Source organism: Ceratotherium simum, chromosome 7, assembly GCF_057802395.1.
Source record: "Ceratotherium simum simum isolate JZ-2026a chromosome 7, ASM5780239v1, whole genome shotgun sequence".
Taxonomy (NCBI): domain Eukaryota; kingdom Metazoa; phylum Chordata; class Mammalia; order Perissodactyla; family Rhinocerotidae; genus Ceratotherium; species Ceratotherium simum.
The window spans coordinates 31,843,092-31,866,065 of NC_141906.1; the positions used below are offsets into that span (position 1 = coordinate 31,843,092).

At 56.6% G+C, this 22,974-nt stretch overlaps 1 protein-coding gene across 4 annotated transcripts in view; it reads right to left on the reverse strand.

Moving 5' to 3' along the window:
* GDPD5 (glycerophosphodiester phosphodiesterase domain containing 5) overlaps positions 1–22,974 on the reverse strand; it is an 85,296-nt gene that overhangs the window by 17,955 nt on the left and 44,367 nt on the right. For all 4 annotated transcript variants that reach the window (XM_087433464.1, XM_087433461.1, XM_087433462.1 and 1 more), the window contains 3 exons: positions 7,973–8,076; positions 4,794–4,887; positions 4,061–4,120 (listed from right to left, as the gene is read on the reverse strand). In XM_087433464.1, coding sequence (XP_087289590.1) covers positions 4,061–4,120; positions 4,794–4,887; positions 7,973–8,076 — 258 coding nt within the window. The remainder of the gene's footprint in view (positions 1–4,060; positions 4,121–4,793; positions 4,888–7,972; positions 8,077–22,974) is intronic.

A 22,974-nucleotide genomic window follows, 5' to 3' on the forward strand; every position in this document is an offset into this window, starting at 1 on the left:
GCGGACCTACGCACCGCTTATCAAGCCATGCTGTAGCAGGCGTCCCACATATAAAGTAGAAGAAGATGGGCACGGATGTTAGCCCAGGGCCAGTCTTCCTCAGCAAAAAGAGGGGGATTGGCATCAGATGTTAGCTCAGGGCTGATCTTGCTCAACAACAACAACAAAGAAAAGTTAGTGGTATAATTTTTAAAAGTGGGCATAATACAAATGAATAGGATTATTACAAGGAGTAAATGACACACTGTGTGGAAAGTGCCTGACATACGTAGAGTAAGTGCCCAATAAATGATGGTCATGGCTGTTATGACGAGCACGGAGCCTGACATGCAGGAGGCTCTCCAAGAATGTGCCTTCCTAGACTGCAGCTGGAGGGACAGAGGCTAGACACTGAGAAGAACTGTGCAGCCTGGGCCGGTTGTTTGGAGGGCAGTCTGAATTCACCGGGAGTGTTGATGAAGAGAACGTGGAGAGAAGCAAGCAGAGGCGCCGATGGGGCCTGGGCGGGGGGCTGCTGCCACCATGGCAGGGCAGTCGGGCGAGGACACAGACAGGAGCAGCGTGGAATGATCGGTGCTAGGACGGGGACAGCCTGGGGAGGTGGGGGCTGTGATCAAAGCCCCTCACAGCCATGGCATCTGAGCTGATTCTGGGGTGGTGGGAGGGGCAGGAAGGGGGGCATCTCAGGGAAAGGGCCTCCTGTTTCCTGTAAAGCCCCCAAGTCCCCTTCGACCTTCTTCCTCACCTCCTGGGCCCCTGGACTTCTGCTGGAGGCTCAGTGAGGAGGAGTTTCTGGGAAATAGGAGCTGTGGGAGGACTGGGGGCTGAGGGGGAAGGTCCCCAAGTGGGCACCTAGATCCCCTCACTGCACCCAGCCTGCCCCAAACGGCTCCCTCCCCCAGCCATCCTGGGCGCCTCTGTCCTCTGCCCCCCTCCCCCTGGGACTCAGAGGAACCAGGGTCTCTCAAAATAAAGATCGTGATAGAAACATAATATAAAACTGTGGTATTTAAAGCAGTATGATACTAGTATAAGACCAGAGAGATAAATGAAGGTAAATAAAAAGCTGAGAAACAGATCTAAATACATTTTAAAAAGTTTAGTATATGATAGAGGTGGCATCTCGAATTAGAGGGGGAAGGATGGATAACTCAAGAGAGTCAGGGACATTGGGGAGCCATCTGAAAAGAACAAAGTACAGGCACCCTGTACCCCAAAATAACCGCCAACAAGATAAAAAATTTAAATGTTGAAAAAAAGAAGAAACGTATAATTACCAAATGATACCACAGAGAACTTCTGTATAATCGTGGAGTGGGAAGACTTTCCTCAGGGTCTGACAGAAAACCCAGAAGCCATAAAAGAGATGACAGATTCTTAAGAATAAAAAAATTCCTACAGCAGAAATACAACAAGCAAGTCAAAAGATAGATGACAAGCTAGGAGGAATTATTTGCAGTTCATCAGCCAAAGGCTAATTTTCGGAATTTATACAGAGCTCTCGGAAATTAACAAGCAAAAAGCAAATCCCAGAGCAAAAAGGGCAAAAGATGTGAGGAGACAGTTTACAGAAAAGGAGATGCAAACAACTCAAGCAGGTGAAAGTTGCCAAATCTAACTCATCATAAGCGCAATGCAAATGAAAACTCCATCGAAGTACCATTTTCACCCATGGGCAAAAGTCAAGAAATGTGCACACGCTTCATGGGCAAGGGGGTTTTCGTAGGCACAGTCATACACGGCGGAGGAGCATGAATTGGTGGAACCTGGCAAGGGGGCAATTTGGCAAGAATTCTCACAATTACAGAAGTGCACACTCTTTACATGGCAGTTCCCCACCCAGGTCACTGCCACATCGTCCTGGCAATCAACTGAAAGCAACTGGGATGTCGATCAGGCCCGTCAACAGGGGACTGGCTAGGGACCTCAGGAACTCAGGATTAGACCAGGGGACAGGAGCAAGGGACGGACACCGATGGGAATGCTCTTAACGCACGGAAGGGGAAGGAGGTCCAAGGATTTTGCTAAGGTGCAGAAGAGAGGGGAGAGCAGGCTACTACTTGTGTTTAAAGAAAAAGGAAATGTATATGTCTATTTGTATGTACTTAGAATATCTCTGGGAACACAGTAGGGAGATTTACACTGTGTACTTTTTGGACCTTTTTAATTTTGAACCATGTCAATGTATTAGATGATCAAAAATTGGTTAAAACAAAGAAAAAGAATATGGATTCCTTAGAATCTTAGAATCAAACGATAGAATCTTGGAAACAGAATAGGATTTCCAGCCTCTACTTGAATACTCTGAGCCCCTGGGAACTCCCTCCCTCCAGGCGCAGCAGGTCCGGCTGAGCTCACTCTGCCTGGAAGGCCCTTCCTCGTGCTGAGATTGCATGGGTGGGGGGCGTGGTGCAGAGGGGCAAGAAAGGCAGGGCTGGCACCCCGGGAGCTGGCCTCGGCACGGATAAAGGGATCTGATCCTCCTGCCCCCAGGAGAAGACTCCCTGCACTGATCTGCCACCCTGGCTGCCTCAGTGCCCCCGGGGCCCCTCCACCAGGATCAAGCAGGTGTGACCTGGCCTGCTGAGAGCCAGGCCTCACCCAGAGGGGGTTACCACAGTATGAGCCAACCCCACCCGGGGTGCCGGCTGGTGTAGTTCTTTCAAGTGTCAGCTTTGCAGCCGGGAGAAGAAAGTGCCTCACAGAGGGGACTTCAGAAGCCCAGAGGAGACCTCAGGATAGAGACAAGCAGGAGGAAGGTGGGAGGGGACCAGAGGCTGCTGGCTGCTCTTCCCCGCTCCAGGACTGCAGTCACCCGGCTCCGAATGCCCAGCTCCAGATCATGGAGGGCCCCTAGATGCCCATGGCACCTCCCACTCCACACAGCCCAAATGGAGCTCCCACGTCCTTCTTCTGGTTCCCGGCCCATGTCCTCCTGGCTGGAAGTGAGCCCCTCTCCTGAGTCACTCGACCCATCTCATGGGCTCATGGTTACTTCTGGACATTTCTACCCCTTCCTAAATGGTGTGAGAGCCTCCCACTGAGCGAGGCTCTGGGCAAGGAGAGATGGCCCAGCCCTCCCTCCAAGGCCCAGGTGCTCCCGGGAGGGAGGGGGTCTCTCTTGGTCAGCTCTGTGCCCCTTCTGAGCCCACTGGGGCCTCAAGAAGAGCAGGCATCAGCCACATACATTCAGTACCATGCACGCAATGAACGGCGACGAGAGAGCTGAGGCTGGGAATGGATGATGCCTCCCTGCTCTGGGCCCAGCTGATTCTGGCCTGCAAGGAGCTCCCAGGCTGGGGATGGCTGGGGTCAGGGAGCTAGACGGAGGTGGACAACACAGATGCTCAGGACTGCGGTAGGGGAGCCCCAGCAGCCTGTGCAGGTCGGGGAGGAGAACCAAGGAAGGGTCCAAAAGAGAGAGAAAGGGAGGGCGAGAGTGGAGGGTTAAGTAGAGAAGAGCCTGATATGCTGGGAGGGCCTGAGATGTCTCACGCGGCAGAAGCTGAGGGTAACCGTCCAACAACAGCATTAGGAGCCATCTAAGGGCCTTAATGCCAGGTTGGGGAGTTTGGATCATCCTAGGAGCAATGGGAGTGGTGGAAAGGGTTTTAAGTTGAGGAATTACAACACTGGATCAGAGTTTTAAAATGAGCTCACTGAAGAATGAACAGGAGAAGGTGAGACAGAGGCAGAGCCAGCCAGAGGGCGGAGCTGTGACCTGGGTTGGTTAATCGCACGGCTGCAGAGCCAGGATCCTGGATCCTCCACTTAAGTGGGGGACCATGGGCATGTTACTTAACTTCTTTGTACCTCAGTTCCCCCAACTGCAAAATGGGATGATAACAGCATTTACATCCCAGAGCTGCGGTGAGGGTTAAGTGAGTTAATACAGGCCAGACAGTGAGGACAGTGCTGGGCACATGGGGAGTACCCTGTGTTGGCTACTAGAACAATAATAATCATAGTCCACTGAGGGGTGATGTGTCCAGCTCCTCCTCTGCTGCTGTGGCCTCCAGCCTCCCCTCCCCTCTCCTGGCCCCGTGGAGGCAGCCCTTACCTTGTGCAGCCAGTGCAGGTTCATCTGCTGCCCCACAGCAATGTGACATAGTGCCAGGACCTGAAGAGGGGACAGAAGTGGGGCATTCAGGCACCAGGTGTGACCTGAAGGCTTCTTGCTTCCTCCACTTCCCCAGGCCCCCTTCTCCCATTGCTGCGCAGGGCCTGGCTCAGAGCAGTCAGCAAATCCTCCCCACAGGCAATGGGAATGCCCAGCCCAGCCCAGCCCAGCCAGGCCTGGCCTCCTCCCAGATTATTTCAGGCCTCCAGACTCCTCTTCCTCTAGGATTTCTCCCTTAAGAGGTCCCTGGGCCCTGCTGCCCTTGGACTGCCCAATCAATGTGGCCAGAGTTCCAGGCCCCAGGATTCTGAAGCAGACTTGAGCCTTGTCCCCAAGGAGCCCCCAGTCCAGCATGAGGATTTACCGGAGTCTGAGGGAGTAGAGAATTGGGAGCAGGAACCAAAGCAGAAGTTTCTGGAAGAGAGAGTCTGCTGTGGGCCCTAAGAACGGGATGCTCTCACCAGGTCAGGGAGAAACATTCCAGGATGGGGCAAGAGCAAGATGACCTCCCACCTTGAAGGAACCAGGCCTCAGAGCTGCAGCAGCCCAAGAGGCCCAGGGAAAAGCCCGCTGCCCTCTTTAGACAAGGGTAGGCCCCCCCATCAGCCCAGCACAGGCCAAGGCTCCCTTCCCCTGGGAGCAGGGCCACCTGCCCCCTGACAGCCCCACGTACCAGGAGGCCTGCGATGTAAGTGAAGGCGGCGGCTGTGGTCATGAGGATGGGCACGGACCAGTCACTCCAGTAGCCCATGCGGTTGTAGAGGTACCTGCCAGGGGGAGAAGGGGCAGGGGTCAGGCCTGCACCAGGGAACCAGGAGGCTCTCTCAGGCTGGCCGGCTCTCACGCAGCCAGGCTCAGTGGCCAGGCCCTGCCTACTCAGCAATGACGTCACTGTTTCCCTGATCATCAGTCAGGCCTGCCGAGGGTTCACGGTGGACACCTGGGCATGCCACGAAGCATAAAGAAGAAAATAACAATTCTTCGTAATTCTACTGCCCACAAGGAACCATTACCAAGAATTTGCTGAATTTTCTTCCAGTGGGTTCCCTCCTCTATGCTTATATATTTGTATAAATAGCAAAGCTGGGACCCACTGCGTGGTGCACAGCCGTCCGGGTTTGGGCTCTGGAGGGAGGTACATGCAGATTCAAATCCCCACTCCGCCTCTCACTGGCTTGTAGGACCCTGCAGAGGTGACAGGCTTCGCTGATTCTAAGATGCCACCAGTTGTGACATTCATCTCAATGTCAATGTTGAATTGTGAAAATATGGGGTTTCCGAATTGACACAATGTAACAGCTGCCTTCTCTGAGCCTTAGTTCCCTCCTGTGAGGATGTGGGGATAACTAACGCCCTGCATGGGGTTTCCTGAGGAGGAAGTGAGCGAGCCACGAGGTAGGTGCTCAACCAATTCTCTCCTTATTAACAAGAGCATTTACTGATATCAGTATAAATCCTGAGGAAATGTGATTTTTCAACAGTTACATGGTCTTCTACGGAATTAATGTACCATATGTAGCCAACCTGCTACTAACGGCAATTAATAGTTCAATTATTCACTATTATAAAGTAACACGAAAATGAAAACTGTGTGTGTATCTTTCTGTATTAGTAATTATTTCTTTAGGATGAACTCCTACAAATAGAATTATAGAGAGGGCCTTTTAATGCTCCTGATGGGTACTGCTTAGTTGCCCTCCAGAAAGACTGAACCACCCACATCCTCCCTGTACTACCGGGGAAACTGCGGCTCAGAGAAGCCAGCAACTTGCTCACGGTGGTCAGAGAATCTAGCCGGCGCCAGGCAATTTCAGGCCTGCTGCCATCTTGGCCCTTGGCAGGAGGCTGTGAGGGGACATCAGGAGGACATCGAGGGCTTCTGCCTGCCCCTGTGCCCTTCCCTGGCCCCTCCTCTCAGATTCCGGCAGAAAGCTACTGCCTGGAAGATCACTGAGTGCACTCTTCTTACTGTACAGCTGGGGAAACTGAGGCCCAAAGAGGGGCGGCCCTGCTCCTATAACTGACAGATGTTCTGGTTCCACTGTCTCTCACGTTTGACAGGGAGTCCTCCACAGCAACAGCCCAGACGGCCCCTCCCTGCTCTCCTCGCCCAGCCCTGACCACCTGGTCTCGCTCACATCCTCTTACTGCAGGAACCATCCCAGAGACTCGAGACCAGGAAGGCTGGGCCAGGGTCTCCTGAACCCCAGCACTGACTCCCAGAACCTGGGGTGACAGGCTGAGGGTGCTGCAGGTCTGCAGGCCATCCCTGAGTCCCAGGCAGGCCTGCTTTCTGCAGCCTCCCCAGTGGGGCAGGCACCTATCCTCCACTTGAGCCGCCCAGTGACAGGGAGCTCACCCTCTGGGCAGAGTGGGGTAGCTCCATGGACAACATGATACAGTCAGTCAGGCTCAAGTCTCCGTCCTAGATCTGTCTGCCTCTCGCTGTGTGACTCTGGAAGGCTACTTAACCTCTCTGAGCCTCAGTTTCCTCTGACTGTCTTTGACGCGTGTTTTTGGCCCTAACTGGTTATGTGGCCATGGGTGAGTCCTGCCCCTCTCTGGGCCTTACTTTCCCCATCTGTACATGAGGGGGTGGACCCGATGATCTTCCAGGCAGCAGACCTCCAGTTCAGCAGAACTGTCCAGTCTGCAGTTGAGGACCAGCAGGGACTGTCCCCATTTACCCACAAGAGTCCCTGTGCCTTGGACACCTGCAAGGATGAATAATTGATTTATGGTATTTAATAAAGGCCAGAGGCCACCTCTGGGACTCAGCTGGGGCTCCGGCTCATCTTGCCAGGCTGCGGGGGGCAGTAGCACATCCTTTATGGGGTTATTAATAACAGAGGCACTGCCTGGTGCCCTGCAGAGGGAGTGGATGCTCATTCCATGAACAGAATCTTAGGATCATCACAGACTCTCAGAACCATGGCCCATCAGAAGCCCACAGTCCCAGAAACCCCAAATTCTAACACCATGGCCACCTTCCAGCTGGAGATTCGGCCTCCCAGGAAGCAGCCGTCAGGTGTAGGTGGAGCTTTGAGCCCTCTCAAGTCCATCAGCTCATTTCATTCTCAGAAAGACCTGATGAGGTCCCCTTTTCACAGAAGAGGACACTGAGGCTCAGAGAGGACCAGAGACTTGTTCACAGTCACACTGAGCTGAACTTCTGACAGCACTGGATGCGGAGTGAGGAGGTCTGGCTTCCAAGCCCCAGCTCTGACCCCAAATGGCTGAGTGACCTTGGGCCTCAGTTTCCACACCTGTCAATGGAGGAGTTCCCACTAGAATCCAGGGTCCTTCCCCTCCTCCCATGGCCTTTCACCACTTGACAAAGGCAGGCAGTGGAGGCACGAGCGAGGAAGAAACAGGTGCCCTCCTGTATCCAGGTACCGGCCCCAGACCTGAGGCTGGTGCTCACAAAGAACCTGAGCTGTCCCAGAACCAAACCACCTTCCAGCCCTGCCACCCAAGGCCCTGCTCAGGGGGTTACAAGGCCTGGGGTCCGGGGCCACCACCTCTGCTGAGGCCTTGGTCTCTCTGGTCTTGGAATTCTTGTCTATGAAGGGGGCCGGAGGCCCCTGCTCTGCGCTGCGCCCCATCCCTGTCCTACACTCCTCTTTCCCATGAAAGCAGGGCCAGGAAGGAGCTCCATGTCCTCCCCAGCTGGTCTCGGCTCCTGCTAAGCCTTTGTGCTTCCCAGGGGACCTGCCCCCAAGGCCACACAGAGCTGGTGGCAGAGCTCTGAGGGCCAGCCTGGGAGAGGCTCAAACTCAAGCCCCCCAGTCCCAGCCACCGGATTCTCAGGGCCCAGGCCCCTGTCCCCCCGCCCACCCCACACCCACTCACCAGTTGAATTCGTCGTAGTCATTGTGAGCTTCCCACCAGAAGTAGAGCCAGGTGAGCGTGAGGCCGAAGGTGACGGTGAGGAGCAGGAACCAGAGGCGCTCCCACTGGAAGAGCAGAGTGAGGAAAGGGGTCAAGTGAGGTCAGGGCTGGCCCCTCAGGCTGCGTCCCACCCGAATGCTCCCCCTTCCTCCCCCTGTGTAGCCAAAGCTGCTAGTAACGCCCTCTTCACACTGGCGGGACCCTAGGCTCCGAGAGGGGAAGGGACCTGTCCAACATCACAGAAGTCACAAACTGGAGGGGAGCTAGGAGCAGGGGCAGGGTCCACCCCAGAGCTGGGCCCTTTTGCTGCAGTCTTTCCAGTGCGTGTGGTCCCCCCATTCTGGCGATGGCCCCCAGGAGCAAAGGCCGTGTGTGCCCTAAGCCTTTGCACTGGCACGGTCACATCCCTCACCTCTTTCCCTCCCCACACACGCCTACGAAGCAGGCGTTGCTCTTCCCCACCTCCGCCTATGCTAGTGATGAAAACACTGAGGCGAGCGGCAAAGCAACTTGCCCAAGTCACAGAGCAAGTTAGTGGAGGATGAAAGACCAGCGCCCCCTTCCCTCTTGATGTGAGGAAGTATTCTGCCACCCCCCACTGGGCACGGGCCCCTCTGTCTGCTGCAGGGGTAGGGGTCGGGGGGCGGGGGCTGCTGATGGCCCCTGCTGCTTCCTGAGGGCCAGCTCAGAGGTCCGCAGGCACTTCTGGCCGGGCTCAGGTCTACCCCTGCCTCCATCCGGCCCCTTATCTCGGACGCACAGCGAGCTCAGCACATCCTGCTCCCTGGGAAACTGCTGAGATCATCAGAACAGACCAACAGCCCGCGAGGGGCTCAGTCAAGAGGGAACCAAGACCACAGGCCCTTGAGGGGCTGGGACTGGAGTAGCCGGGGCAGCTCTCACCTGGGCCCCGCCCGGGCCCCTTGCCAGTCTCTGCAGCTCACCTTGGCCAGCACAGGTCAGCCAGCTCACGGCAGCGGCTCTAACCCCAGTTTACCCTCCTGATGGCTCCTCACTGCTGAGCCAAGCAAGGAGGCCCCTCTGGGGGTGGCCCCAGGCCCTCTCTAGCTTCATCCCCCCACCACTTCCCTCACCATGGAAGGGCCCCTGCCCCCTGGGCTTCTGCACCTAACATTCCCATTAACCTGTCAAGTCAGCTCAAATGTCACCTCCTCTGTGAAGCCTGCCTGGACTCGGCCCCTGCTACCCATGCTCCCTCCTCAGGGCTCCCACAGCATCAGTGTCCCTGCCTTTACACTCGCACTCTGTGCACCGTGATCTACTTGTGTGACTGTGTCTCCCAGACGACAACCTTGTGTCCCCTTGGGCTCTGCAAGGACAGGGACCGAGCCTGCCTCTACTCCCTTAGTATTCACGACTGTCAGAAGAGGAGGGCAAGTTCCCTCACTGCCCAGGATACCTCCAGCCTAGGCCGCCAGGAGACGCCACAGTGCAGTGGTCATGCGTCCTCCGGACTCCCTGCCCACCACCTAGGTGCTGTATAAGCTCGGACAGAACCACTCTGTGCCTCAGTTTCCTCCTCTGTGAAATGAGGACAGTGATAGCACTCACACCATGGGGTTGATGTGGGAATTAAATGAGATGATACAAGTCGAGTGCTCAGACCATGGCTGGCAAGCAGTCAGCGCTCAGTCAGCGCATCTGCGGGCACGCTTTCCCCTCCTGGCACGCGGGAGAGGCCCTCAGGCCCCGATGAGTCATGACCCCACACCCTCAGCACCCGCTGCGGGCCTAGCTCAGGCCCGGGGGGATCGAGCCTGGGTGACAATCTCCACTCACGGTCACATGCAGAGCCAGACCACCCTGCTTAGCCCCACTTTGTACCTAGACAGAGATGTGAAGGTGACAACAGCCTGAGCTGTCTCTCCAGCAGGTGGAGGGATGGCTTCTCAGAGAATAGGCCACTTGCATCTGCCCCCCTCATGCAGAATGGCATGAGCCCCAGCGCCAGGCGCGGCGAGGCCCAGCCTTGCTCAGGAATGAAGACCCTGGCCAGGAGCAGGGCAAGCCACGTGCCCTCCTGGAGCAATGGAACCCTGGCAGCCGCCGGCCAGAGAATGACTGGGACTGTCGGGAAGAGCAGAGAAGGGCTGCAGTTCAGTCCTGCTTCCTGCGCTTGGGCCCTGGGGCCCTGGCTCCAGAGGGGCTGGCCCACCTGCCACATCTGAGCCAGCAATCCCACCATGACCGGCCCAGTATCCCCCAGGCTAGTCTTTCTAAGAGTGAGCAAATAAGAAATCATTTGCCCTGATTTCCCGCAGATGCCGCTGGCGGGTCCCGGCCAGCTGAAACATCTGGGTCTCCCAAGACTGATCCACCTGTGGTCATGTCACGCCCCAGCTTGAGAGTCCCACTGGCCTGAGCCCCGCAGCCCAGGCCCACCTCTGCGGCCCCAGCCCCCGCCTCTGCTCCATACACGCACTTTACACGCCATGCAGCAAATCACGCGTAGTTCTTCAAACAGGCTTTCAAGCCCCGGGCCTTTGCATAAGCCATACCCTCCACCTAGAAAGCAGCCTGGTCCACGGGGCAACTCCTGCTCCTCCCCGAGGCCATCCCTGTCCCAGCAGGGAGACTCTCATCCCCTCAGAGCTCCTACAACCCTTGCGCCCGTGTCTGTTATAGCACAGACCCTGCAGTTCTACAACTGTCTGACTGTGTGTCAGTCTCCCCTGCTTTAATGTAAGTGCCTCGAAGATCTGGGTGGTCTTCACATCCCCAGGGTGGGGTAGGAACTTAAGAAAGATTTGGTAATGCAGTGGTAGGTGAGGAAACACCCTTTTTCCTACCCCGACATGAGTATACCCACCCAGGAGAGAGTTCACCGGGGGCTTAACACCCACCCCCACAGAGGAGCCCTTAGTCTTCTGTGGATCTCGTGCTGGCCGTGGTGAGTGGCCACCTGTCCACAGAGATGGCTCTACCTCAGCAGGCACAAGGTCACTGCAGCTCTGACCAGCAGAGAAGGTTCTGAGAGGGGCCCAGTTAGGGGCGAGCCTCCACCTATGATTGGCCCTGTCCCAGGCAAGCAGCCCGGAAGTTGATATGTGGTGGGACCAAGGGGCTAGTGGCAGGGGCAGGGACACTGATGAAGATGTGGGGGAGATGTCCTGTGGCGAGCTGTGATGTAGGACCCAGGGGCAATGCTGACAGATGGCCAGGAAGACTGCAGAGGCAGGGAGGGCCCATGACAGACAGGGGTCTTGTGCACACTGTCCTCACTTGGCCAGATCCTGACAGTGGGGCAGGGAGGACAGGGCAAGAATGATGGCTGTCCTACCCCTCCCCTGGGAACCAGCCAGGGTGACCAGATTAGAGGCAGGTGGGTGAGGCACCCAGGGCATGGCAGGGATGGGGGCAGGGCCTAAGCAACAAGGACCTAAGAACCCCATTATCAGAAACGGTCAGGAGCTGGGGTGGGGGCCCCATAGGGATGAAAGTCCCGGGAGCTGGAAGCCAGAGACCGCGGGGCCACAGGGAGCCTGCAGATGGGGGTGAAGAGGCCCCACCATGGCGGGGGAGGGAGACGGCCACTCAGAACAATCAGAGGAAAAACCTGAGGGGCAGGAGCTGGGAGAAAGGGGAGGGGAAGGCCAGGAAGTGGTGCGAGGAAGTGGGGGGAGCAGCTCCACTGACAGAGGCTCCACGGTACTAATGGTCCCTGTCGGGGGCATTACAGAAGAGAGGCCTGTTCCATCCCTTAATGCGCCAGCCTGGCCCTGCTCCCGGGAGACGCGGGCTGTGGGCCACTGCCACGCTGGGGGGGACGGTGGATCCACTGTCCTCCCCTGATCACCTCTCATGGTCTGCACGATGCCCGGGGTTATTTATCTGTGGGTATCTCCCCATCCGAGAGCAAATGAAGACACGGAGCCTCAGAGGAGGACCACCACATATGGCTGAGCAGGTTGTGGCCCCCCCCACTGAGCAGTGCCCCTCACATGGTGGTCACTATCCACGCACAGCTTTGTCATGACAGTTTTCCAGCAGACACCCGTCAAGGGTCCTGGGGAAGGGGCGCCTCTTGCTAATTTGCGCAAAGGCCCAATCCAGGTGCGTGGAGGTAAGTCAGAGGTTGGGCAGCGTACCCCAGGTCACCGAGTTGGGGAGGAGTGGAGGTGGGACTGAACCCAGGTGTCCTGACAGGAGGCAGTCCTCTGCAGGCCTCCTAGGGAGCCAGCCCCCAGCAGCTCTCCCCAAAACCCGCCCTTGCCTTCTAGGACCCAGTATGGCCATCTAGGCCCAGTTCACCCCCCTGGGATTCCTCTCTCCTCTCTCTGGGGTCCACCTCAAGGCCAAACCTCTTTCTCCTTCAGGAAGGCTTCCCATCCCTCCAGCCCCCGAAGACCTCCCTTCCCTGACCACTTCTGCACAGACCTTGGTACCCACCAACTCGACCCTCAATCACATCCTGAATGGTGGAGACGGAAAGAGCCCAGACTCAAGCGGTAGACAGACTCCGCTCTGCCACTTGGGCAAGTTATTTAACCCCTTTGAGCCTCAGTTTCTCACCTGTAAAATGGGCATAATAACCCCTACCTGGGAGGGTTGATGTTAAATGAGGCGATGGACATCAAGTGGCACACTTGATGCATAATAAGGGACAGTTCACTGGGTTGTGGACTCCTTTGGGGCAGGGATGTTCAAGATATCTCTGTGTGCCCTGGGCCCACGTCCTGCAGGGCACAAGGTGGTGCTCAGATATGGTGTGAGGAACAGAAGAAGGTGTGACTGTGACTGTCACACAGGGAGGCTTCAGGGCCACCAGGACAAGGCTGTCATCCACCCCCAGACTCATCCTCAGGCTGAGCCCGGGGGCCTCAGGGAACCAAGGGAAGGAGCTCCTGTGCCACCCCAGCCTCCTTCCTTTCAGAGCCTTGCAGCCTCCTGGGAGCAGGACAAAGGTCAGGCAGCTCCTGAGCTGCCCGGCCGCAGCAGGGACAAGGAGACGGCTGAGAGCAGCTGGGGAAGGGGGTGGGCCTGGCTGTGGATGGGGTAGGATGCGCTATCCCTGCTCCCAGGGGGTGGCTGTGACGAGAATCCCAGAGGCCCCAGCCCAGAGGCTACGGGCATTCAGCCTCACACTCCCCGCCTCATCTCCTCCCGTTCTGGTCCCGGCCCTCCAAGAAGATGAGACCCTGCCTCTGCTGGAGCAACGCTGTGCCAATTTCCACGAGGCCGCTGCTCCTCCTCATTGTCTCCTGCTGACTGTCACGTCTTCTCCTCACCCGCCCACCCCAGAGCCTCCGCATTCAGAGAAAAAACGTGTGGAAGGAGCTTATTAGCAGCTGGGGCTCACACAGTCACAGAAGATGGGCTGCAGCCACAAACTCCAGCCCCACACACCAAGTTCGGGCACTAGCCCTGCTGCTGCCGTTTGTGGCCCCGGACCTCGGCCCCAGGCCAGGACGCACATAGACACTGCTCCCACTCCTGGGGACCCTGCAGGGTCCAGAGCACCTCCCCTGGGTCCCCAAACAGAACCTGGAACCTGAACTCTGTGTTGGGACAGCACTTGAGTGGAAGCCACCTCCCTGGCCTTGGCACCATCACAGACGTCAGAGTCAGAGTTGCTGAGCCAGAGCTGTCTCACTGGACTCCTGCCCCCTGCCTGTCACCCCTGGGGCAGAGACTGCCTCTGCAGCCTCCAGGACAGGAGCTCACCCTGTTTCGGCTCCCGCAGGTCCAGGGATGGGCATTCTCCCTCTGGATGCTGCCTCCTCCTCCTCTGGACCTAAAGTTCTTCCTCCCAAGACAGCAGCCAGACAGGGGCAGGCTGCATTTGGGAGCCCAGTAACACTCGGTTTGAATCCCAGACTGGCCACCTGCGGAATGGGTGACCTTGGAGAAGACATTTATTTATCCTCTCTGAGTGCCAGCCTCCTGCCTGTAAAATGGGACAGCAGTGTTGGCACGCTGCACAGATCAGGAGGATCTGCAAAGTGATGACGGGAGGGCAGTAGGAGTTATTTCCCTTCCCTCAGTCCCTCCCTGAGGGGCAGCTGAAATCTGCCTCCTGCACTGCCACCCTGCAGCTGGTTCTCTGACCCCACATGGAACAAGTCCAGCAAAAGGGCAAGAAAAACTGGGGTCAAATGACCAACGGTGGGGGAACATAATCAAGAGCTGGACTTGAATTCCCGGCCCTTGGACCCACGAGCCGCGTGACTATGGGCCAACGGCTCAGGACCCCCACCTCTGCTCACGGGATGACATCACCTCTACCTCATGGGAGGGCCAGGCCCCAATGTGATTACAGATGTAATTTCTAAGTCGCCAAATCCACCATCGTTCCTATAATTATCATTTCGCGTCGACAGCCCTTTAATTATGTGAAGACACTGATCAAGTCTTCCCCCGCCCCCTGCTCTGCACCAAATTTCTCCGGCTGCTGAGGACAGCCAGCACAAGGCCCACCCCCCCCCACCCCAGGGTGGGTGCCATGGTCAGCGGGACGCCGAGGTCAGGCCCAGCTCTGCAGGCTGCAGTCTAGGAGCCGGCACGGATGGAGGAAGACGACCCTGGCACAGCAGCGGCCCCAACCCCCTCACGGCCCCCCATCGCTGGCTCCGGGGGACAGAGCCCTACCCAGCTCTTCACAGAGCTGAGACGGAGGGATCCTGAGTCCTCTACTTGTTCATCTCATCCTCTCCACAGCTCTGCAAGCAGGCGATCGAGTTGGAGGAAACCAGGGCTCAGAGACGGGAGGTGACTTGCCCAAGGCCACCAAGGGCGAATGTCATGGTGGAGCCAGAATTCACACCCAGATCTGGTGCCTCCAGTACCCTCAACTGTCCCAAAGCAACAAGAAGCAGGACATGTAATTATCCTTGTCTGACCAAGGAGGAAACTGGCTCAGAGGGGCAGGGCCTGGCCTAAGGTCACATACGCAGTGCCAGGGTGGAATCCTGGAATTTCAGAGTCAGCGAAGATTTCAGAGATCATCTCACCTCATGCTCTGCAGGTCCAGTTAAGAAATGGAGAAACTGAGACCCAAAGAAGGGGGATGGCCTGGAAGCATGGGCACAGGATTAATACACAGTAAATTAGTGCAGAAAGGATGGAGAATTCAACAGATGGTGTGGGGACATCTGAACATCCATTGGGTTAAAAATACAATTGGACCCCTACCTCACACCCCATACCAAACTAAATTCCACCGTCTCCCTTCCATGTCCTCACCACCACCCTCTTCCAGTCATCCTACACACACGTGCTGAGCCCTGGACCCTGGGCGATAAAATCAGGTCTGGACTCCACTCTGAGAACCCACACAGATGACTGAGCAGCCAGCAGGCAACTCCCATCCTAGGAATGAGTGGGGTGAATGGGGCAAGCCTGGGGCTGCTTAGGAACACACTGCTAGTTATGGGCGGGGGTGATCTGGAGGGCTTCCTGGAGGAGGAGATGCCTGCAGTAAAGCTGGAAGGAATGGGCTTATTAGAAAGACAAGGTTAGGAATTCAGGCAGAGGGAAGGAGGGGAAGATGCAAAGACACAGAGCACAGGAGGTTTTGTCTGGGGGAATTGGCTTCGTTTCTTGAGGGTTTATAAAAGCTTTCTATGTAAGAGTATATTTTTTGCATATTTTTTCTTATTTTATCATTTGACTTTAATTTTGTTTTCATGCTTTTTGTATAAAAATTTAAATTTTTATGCAGTGAAATCCATCCCTCATTTCTTTTATAGGTTTTGCCTTTGTATTGTGTTTAAGGAAGGTGGCCCAAGATTATATATTTAACTCCTATTTTATCCTGGTAATTTCTTGGCTTCCTTGTCTACACTTAAATCTGTAATCCACCCAACTATCCAGAGCTCCATGTGGACGTCACGTGTATGGAGAGGTTTGAAAGCCTTTCCTCTAAAGCATTAAGATTAGAATTTCTTTTACTTTATATTTTTCCAAGTTGTTTGAATTTTCTCAACAAATGTGCACTTCCTAAATAGAAAAAAGGAGTTTAAAAATAGGAAAAAAAATACATTTTAATCCATCTGGAATTTATTTTGGTTTGAGGTAAGAGGCAGGGATCTAATTTTACTTTCACCAAATGGACACTTCAGCCATCTCCATACCACGTGTGATATTTGCCACCACATCCACGTTCCTCTACCACACAGCACATTCTCAGATGCATGTGCCTTGTTTCTAGGTTTTCCAGTCTGTCCCTTGGCCCAAGTGCTGGCTCTGCCTGGCACGGCTCCTTCTGTGCAGCTGAGCTCTGCTCCCTGTGCACCCCTGTGGTCCTGGCTCTGCTTTCAGGTTCCAGAGTCCAGCTGTGCCCTCAGCACCACACGGCCCTGCAGAGACAGGAGAGGGATGGACGGTGCCTACCCGCCGGGTCTGCCCACCTGCAGGCTAGATGTCACGCGCCAGCTCCTCCAATCAGCAGCCTGTTTCAGCCTCGCCAAGTTCCGAATGGGAGGACTGATGAACAGGGAGAGCTTAGGAAATGTCAGCTGGGAAGGGTGCAGAGAGCTCCCAGAAGGGAGAGACGGGCGGGTCCTGGGAGGATTACTCTGGCCGTGACCCAGGAGATTTGGGGGAGGGTTGAACTGCATTACAGCATCAGGGCCAAGCAGGGGAAGGGATTAGAGTCCCCAACCCCAGCCAGCTCCTGACAGCCTAAGAGGCTGGATTTATTTTTCTGGGCTACAGAGAGCTGGGCAATTAGGCCTCTGTCTGCCCTTGCTTCTGCTGGGGTCACTCAGAGTGGCTCATTAGGCAGGAGAAGGAAACCAGGCCCAGCCTGGAGCCTCGTCTCTCCTCGCCCATCCTGTGGGTTGACAGGAGTAGAAGAGCCGGGGCCCTCAGGAGGGATTACCCAGAGCCCCTCAGAGGGCCCTGCCAAGGCCACAGGGCAGTGGGTGGCCACAGCCCCCTGCTGATGCCCCATCATCTCCTGCCCCATGCCCGCTCCCTAAGCAGACGCTCCAGTCTGTCACAGAATGTCATGAACAGGAGCTTAGCCGCTTCCCCTGGAGCGTGGCACGGCCATGCCAGGCTGTCTCAGCACCGTCCAGAGAGGAGCTAGGTGTGGTGTGGGGGTTCCTGAAGGCCCGAGACGGCACGGCTTTATTGCAGCGATAAATCCTCAGCTCCCTGTGCTGCAACAAACCGGGGCTCTGCCTGCCTCTCCTCTCTCTCTCATGGACGCAACAATATCATCTCCCATTTTCTTATCCTCGTGGAAACCTTGCAAAGTTTAAAGGATAAAATGGGGTCTTATCACCCCCATTTTAGAAATGGGAAAACTGAAGCTCAGAGGGCTCCTCTCTGACCTGCTGGGTCCCTTTCCCCAAAGCATCAGAGAAGGGAAGCCATCCCTTTGAAAGTCTGTAGGGAGGACATGGTTTCCCAAAGGTTGGAACAGTGGTCTCTCCGGTACAGGACACGAGGCACATGGGTATCCATTAACTAACAGAACCCTCGGGGCATGGATCTGTACCTCCATCTAACCCACAAGCAAGCTGAGGCCCAGAGAGGACCTGGCCTTGCCTAAGGTCACACACTAAGTCACGGGAGGAGGCAGGGCAGAGTTTAGGCGCAGCTCCCTTAGCCAGGAATGCCCGAGTGCTTCTGGCTGACTCCACTCACACCCTAACGCCCATCCCAAAGACTGCTTCATCCCGGGAGCCCAACTTGATTCTCGGTAAGATCCACTCTTCCCTGCCCCATGTCCCTGTCACAGGCCCACATGGTGTTGACAGGACAGGGAGGTGGGGAGCCAGCTGGGAAACTCACCCCCTCCTCTTGCCCACTGGCAGAGCCCAATCCCAGCTCCAAGGGTGGCCTGGGAGGTCCCATGGCCGAGTCAGCACCCTCCTCTGCCAGCCCCAGCCAGGGGCACAGGAATGCAGCATGCAGCCACCCTCTCCAGACCGCCCGACACTGAGAGCTCCTGAGGGTCCTGCCTCTCCGCACACAGTCAGCACAAGGCAGGCACGTTCCCTAACTGGCTTCCTCACTCGCTCTTCAACTCACCCGCTCAGACACTGCCCTCAGAACACTCCAAGTCCAGCGGGAGAAACACAAGTCACAATCCCCATGGACAGCCCAGGCCCAGGTGCTGTGGGAGCCCCAGGAGGGAGGGAAGAAGGGAAGGAGGCCTGACTCTTTTTGCTTGAAGGGAGGACTTCTTAGAAGAACAGACACTTGCGATGAAACTTGAGAGGCAGAGACAAGAGAGAAAGGGCCTTCCAGGCAGAGGGGACGCCTGAGGAAGGCAGGGTGGGTGAAAGGGTGAGGTTATCCTGGGATGGCTGCAGTGGAAATGTGGTGGGGTGGCGAGGGTGCTGATGGGTTTCCCCAGTAGATGTCTTCCTGCCATGGCGGGAGGGGCTCCCATCACAGGAGGCAGGCAACTGGGTGTGGGGAGGTTTATTTTGTCTGTGTTCCACCCACCCCCACTGCGCTATTCCTGGACTCTACCGAGACCACTCTCCCCTCTCCCACACCCCTGGGCACAGCATGGTTTCCTGTCTCCAGGAATGGCCCCATCCAGCCAGGCTGGAAATCATGGGATGATGGGGGATCTCTTCCACAGCCAGTCTGCTGATTGCACCCTCTAGGTATCTCTAGAATCCCTCCCTTTTCTACATCCCTGCGTACCTCTCCCCGTGTTGAGGTCTCAGCCTTTCTCATCTGGCTCCCTGCTATCCCCACCTCCACTCAAGGGCCCTCAGCATGTTTTCCATGATGTCACCAGAGTGGTCCTTGCACAGCCGGAGTCTGACTGGGCTCCCCCTGTCCAGGATGCAGGCAGACTCCCCAGCGCAGCCTCAGACTCAGCCCCTGTGCAACACTCTTCCCGTCCTCACACCAGAGCCACACTGGGCCAAATTGCTTTCAGTTCCCAAACACAAGATACTCTTGTACCCGCAGCTCCCCTGCCTTGGGCACTTCCCCACTCTGGTGTGACGGGGCTGACTCTGACACCGGCTCTGGCAAGCTTTCCTGCCTGGGCCTCCCCTGGGCCTCCACAGTGATCACCCTGAGTGGTCTGGGTGTGTCCGTTCTTGTCTGCTCCCCCATCTGCCCGAGAGCCCATCAAGGGAGTGGGGAACCAGGTCTGACACACCCGTGACCCTCTGGCCCAGAGCAGGTATCAGGACAGGTTTGTTGACTGAATAAGTAACCAGTGCATCCCAGACAAGACTGTTTGGAGTAGAACAGGGGAGAGGGCACAGGACTGCGGGTGTGAGCAGGGCAGTGCAACTCCTCGGCTTGAATAAATCATTTACTCTTCCTGGAGCCCCATCTGTAAGACAGAGGGGGTCAAACAAGTTCAAAACAGCCTTCAAAAGGCAAGCGGACTATAGAAATGCAGGAGAGTTGACTGTCACTGTCAGTCTTCAGTGTCTTGGGCCGGGAAGTTCCTCCAGGTGTCTGGCCTACATCCCTCTTGCTACAGAGAAGCTGGTTTTGACACTGTGCTGCCTCCCACAGATGCAGTCTTCAGGGGGCCCTGTGGGGACGGCCTGAGAATTGTCTTCTGTCCTACCAAGTCCTTAATTGGCAGCAGTAGAGTAATGAGTCACAGACAACAACCAATTAATTATCCCCAGTTATAAAAAGCTTCGCTTCCCCTTCCTGGCCGTAGACTGAGCCGGCCTCCTGCTGCCAGGCTCCTTCACTCCCTCTGCACTGGGGGCAGGAGAATAGGTCGTTTCACCTCTGAGTCCTCAGTTTCCTGTTTCCTTATTTGTCAAGTGGGGAGGGGACAGGGTGCCCTTGGAGGAGGTGGGAATGTGTCAGGCTGGCAGGGCAGGACAGAAGGAGGCCAGCTTGGATGGAGAGGAGGGGGCGCCTTCCCCAGCTCTCTGCCCACCCTCCATGCTCCCCAGGATCCATTCCAGTAGTGCAGGACACAGCTTAACCTGGGAAACACAGAGGGTTCCTAGTCTGGCATTCAACCACTCCCTATCTTGTCCCAAATGCTCCTGGTCCAGTGCTCTTTCCCCTCCATCAGGCAGCTCCCCAAGTCCTCCTCTCTGCCCCTCCTTTCTTCTCACAAGCTCTCATTTAAAACACACAGACTCAAAACACACATGTCCTCCCCACCTCCAGCTTCCATGTTCCGGAGGCTCTTGCTGCAAATCTATCCCAGACTCCAGGTGTGTCTCCAGGTGTGACATGGCTCTAAGCCTGGATTTCTCAATGCATAACAAGGAAACATGCCCCACAGGGTGTTATGACAATTAGCAGGGCAACGCATGCAAACCACTTGCTCCCTGCATACAGTAAGCACTCAATAACTGTCAACTCTTACTCTTACTCTTTTACACTTCATTTCCCAGCCCGCGGACCAGAGTGAAATGCTCACCCCTTTTCACAGATGAGGCCCAGAAAGGTCTGGCTTCACAGAAGAACTTGACCCCAGGCTTCTCTGAGTTGGGAGATGCAGGAGGGCTCCCCAAGGAGGACCTGAAGGGAGGCAGTGCTTGGGTGGGGGGGGTCCCCAAAAGAGGAGGGGAAGGTGGGGATGAGGAAAGGCGCAGGCCCAAAGTTGGACACCCCCCCGTTGAGCTCACTCCAGGGCCTTGAGTTGTTCAGCAACATTTACAGAGCACCGTCTCTGTACCAGCCCTGACTCGGAGACACCGGATTGCTGTTCCCTTTCCTGTGTCAGACCAGAGCCCGGCCCCCCATCATGGTCCCTGCCCAGCTGTCTCGGGAGGGACTGGGGAGAGAGAAGAGGAGAGGTGAGGGGAGGGGAGGGGAGGGGAGGAGAGGAGAGGAGAGGAGAGAGAAAGAGACAGGGTGAGCAGACTGAGGCTGGAACCCAGGAAGTGGGAGGGGAAGTAGTGGAGTGAGATGAGTGACAGGAAAGGGAGGATGCTCATCCTCAGCTGGGAGTCTCAGGGCCCCCTGAGGTGAGCTCAGCCCTTTCTGCAGAGGCCCTGCCACTCAGAGTTGCTGCAAAACCCTCTCCCCTCTCCCAGCCAAGCTGGCGTGTAGCCTCCTGGCCCCTCCTGGCTTTGCCCATACCTGGCACCCCAGACCTTGGCACCTGCAGAGCCTGCACTGCTCGGGCTCCCAGCGAGCTCAAAACCGGCCTCAGCCCACCATTCCTCCCCTCTGGGCCGAGACCCACCATTTCCTGACTCCACAGCCCACCAAGCAGTGTGAGATGACCTGGGAAATACGCCTTCCTCCGGCATCTACCCCAACGGCCGAAGCGCTCTCTGCTTGGGAGCTCAGCCATCCCTCTCCTCCCTTCCTCAGCCTCAGCCGTCTCCCCCCGCCCCCCAGGAGATGCTGGACCTGCACCGCCCGGGGTCACATCCGAGCCCTGCCCCTCACTGGCTGTGTGACCGAGGCCCAGTCACTGACGTCCAGGCTTCTTTTCCCCAAGGGAAATGGTGGCAATGACATCTAGCTCCTGGGCTCGTGGGGAGACACACAAGTGGCTGTGTGTGAGTGCTGAGCACAGCGCCTGGGACACCCAGCGCCTGGGTGCCAGCTGACTGCTGCGCGCCTGACTTTCCCAACACAGGGGGGCCCTGCCGCCGGCCCCCAGTCGCTGGGGAGAATGGAGCTCAGAGCAAAGCAGAGTGCCAAGGAATTCTGAAGTCTTCACCCAACCCCTCGTCCATTTCAGAGATGGAGCGACCAAGGAATGGGAGTCGGGAATGACTCGTCTCAATGACTGGTCACAGCTGGCACTGCACTGGCTACTTCATGTTGTTATCGCATCCGCCCAGCAGCTTCTGGAGAGGGGTGTGTGCTATTTCACAGGTAAGAAAGCTTGAAGTCAAGTAGGTGCAAATAGAAATGGCACAGTTTGAACTGGAGGTCTGCCTGACTCCCGTCCACACGGCCTGCACCCCTGGAGGCAGATCCTATGGCCACGTCAGAGGGAAAGGCTGTCCCAGGGAGGGCTGGGGTGGAGAGACGGGAGCTGCCATCTCAGCCCCGCAGGGACCTGCTCTGTGGCCTTGGGCAGCCCCCTTCCTCTCTCTTGCCTCAGTCTGGCATGTTGCCTCCTCTGTGCTGGGAGTGGGGACGTGGCAACGAGTCAGGCCAGGTGCCCATCAGGTGGTACCTGCTCTCACCATTTGGAGGTCATGAACCCAGGCCCCTGACTCTGTCTAGCGCTCAGTCCCTCACCAGCACAGGCAGAGGAGGAGGACAGACAGGCGGACAAGTTTCCCCAACCTCCGCATCCAGATAGCCCTGTGATGCTTGGCCTCTGACCTTAGACGCCACCCCCGCCCTTGGCCAACCCAGCGTGTTTTGGGGCTGGCTGAATTTGGAGGCTGGCTTCTTTGTTCACACAAACAGGAGGGAAGAGGAAAGCTGTTTTCCAGGCAGTGAAGCTTTCAGATAAACACCATTTGTCTCTCTCCATTCCCTCCTGAAGGAATAGAGTTCCTTCAGACAAGAAACTAGATCCACTGGCTGATAGCGCCCCAGGGACGGAAGTGCAGCCCGGGGCCTGGCCTGGGAAGCCGGACACTGAAGGAGGCTTTCTTTATCCAGCTGAGCACCTGCTGCCAGCTCTGGCAGGTCTGCAGCTCAGGTGACTGGGCCCTGGTGCCAGGCCATGGCCCTGCCAGCTCCCAGGATCCAGGATGGCCTGGCCACCTCCTCACCCTTCCCACCAGCCACCCACTTGCTTGCCTGCCCATCCGGATCCGCCAGGATGGTGAGAACTTCTGCTCACCTTGGGGCAACCCCTTCCTCCTGGAGTGGGCCTCCTGGCGCACTCCTCCCTGTCCAGACCTCAGGAGCAGCCCAGCCCCCAGGCTGGCAGAGGAGAGTTAACAGCTGGCTGTATCCATGACACCTCCTTGCCCACCTAGTCGGGTATAGTCAGGAATGACCATGGGCCCATTCTACAGAGGAAGAAACTGAAACCCAGAAGGGGCTTTGACCTGTCCAGAGCCACAGAGCAGAGTGACAGAGCTGACACCCCTCCCCCCAGACCCTGGAGCTCCCTG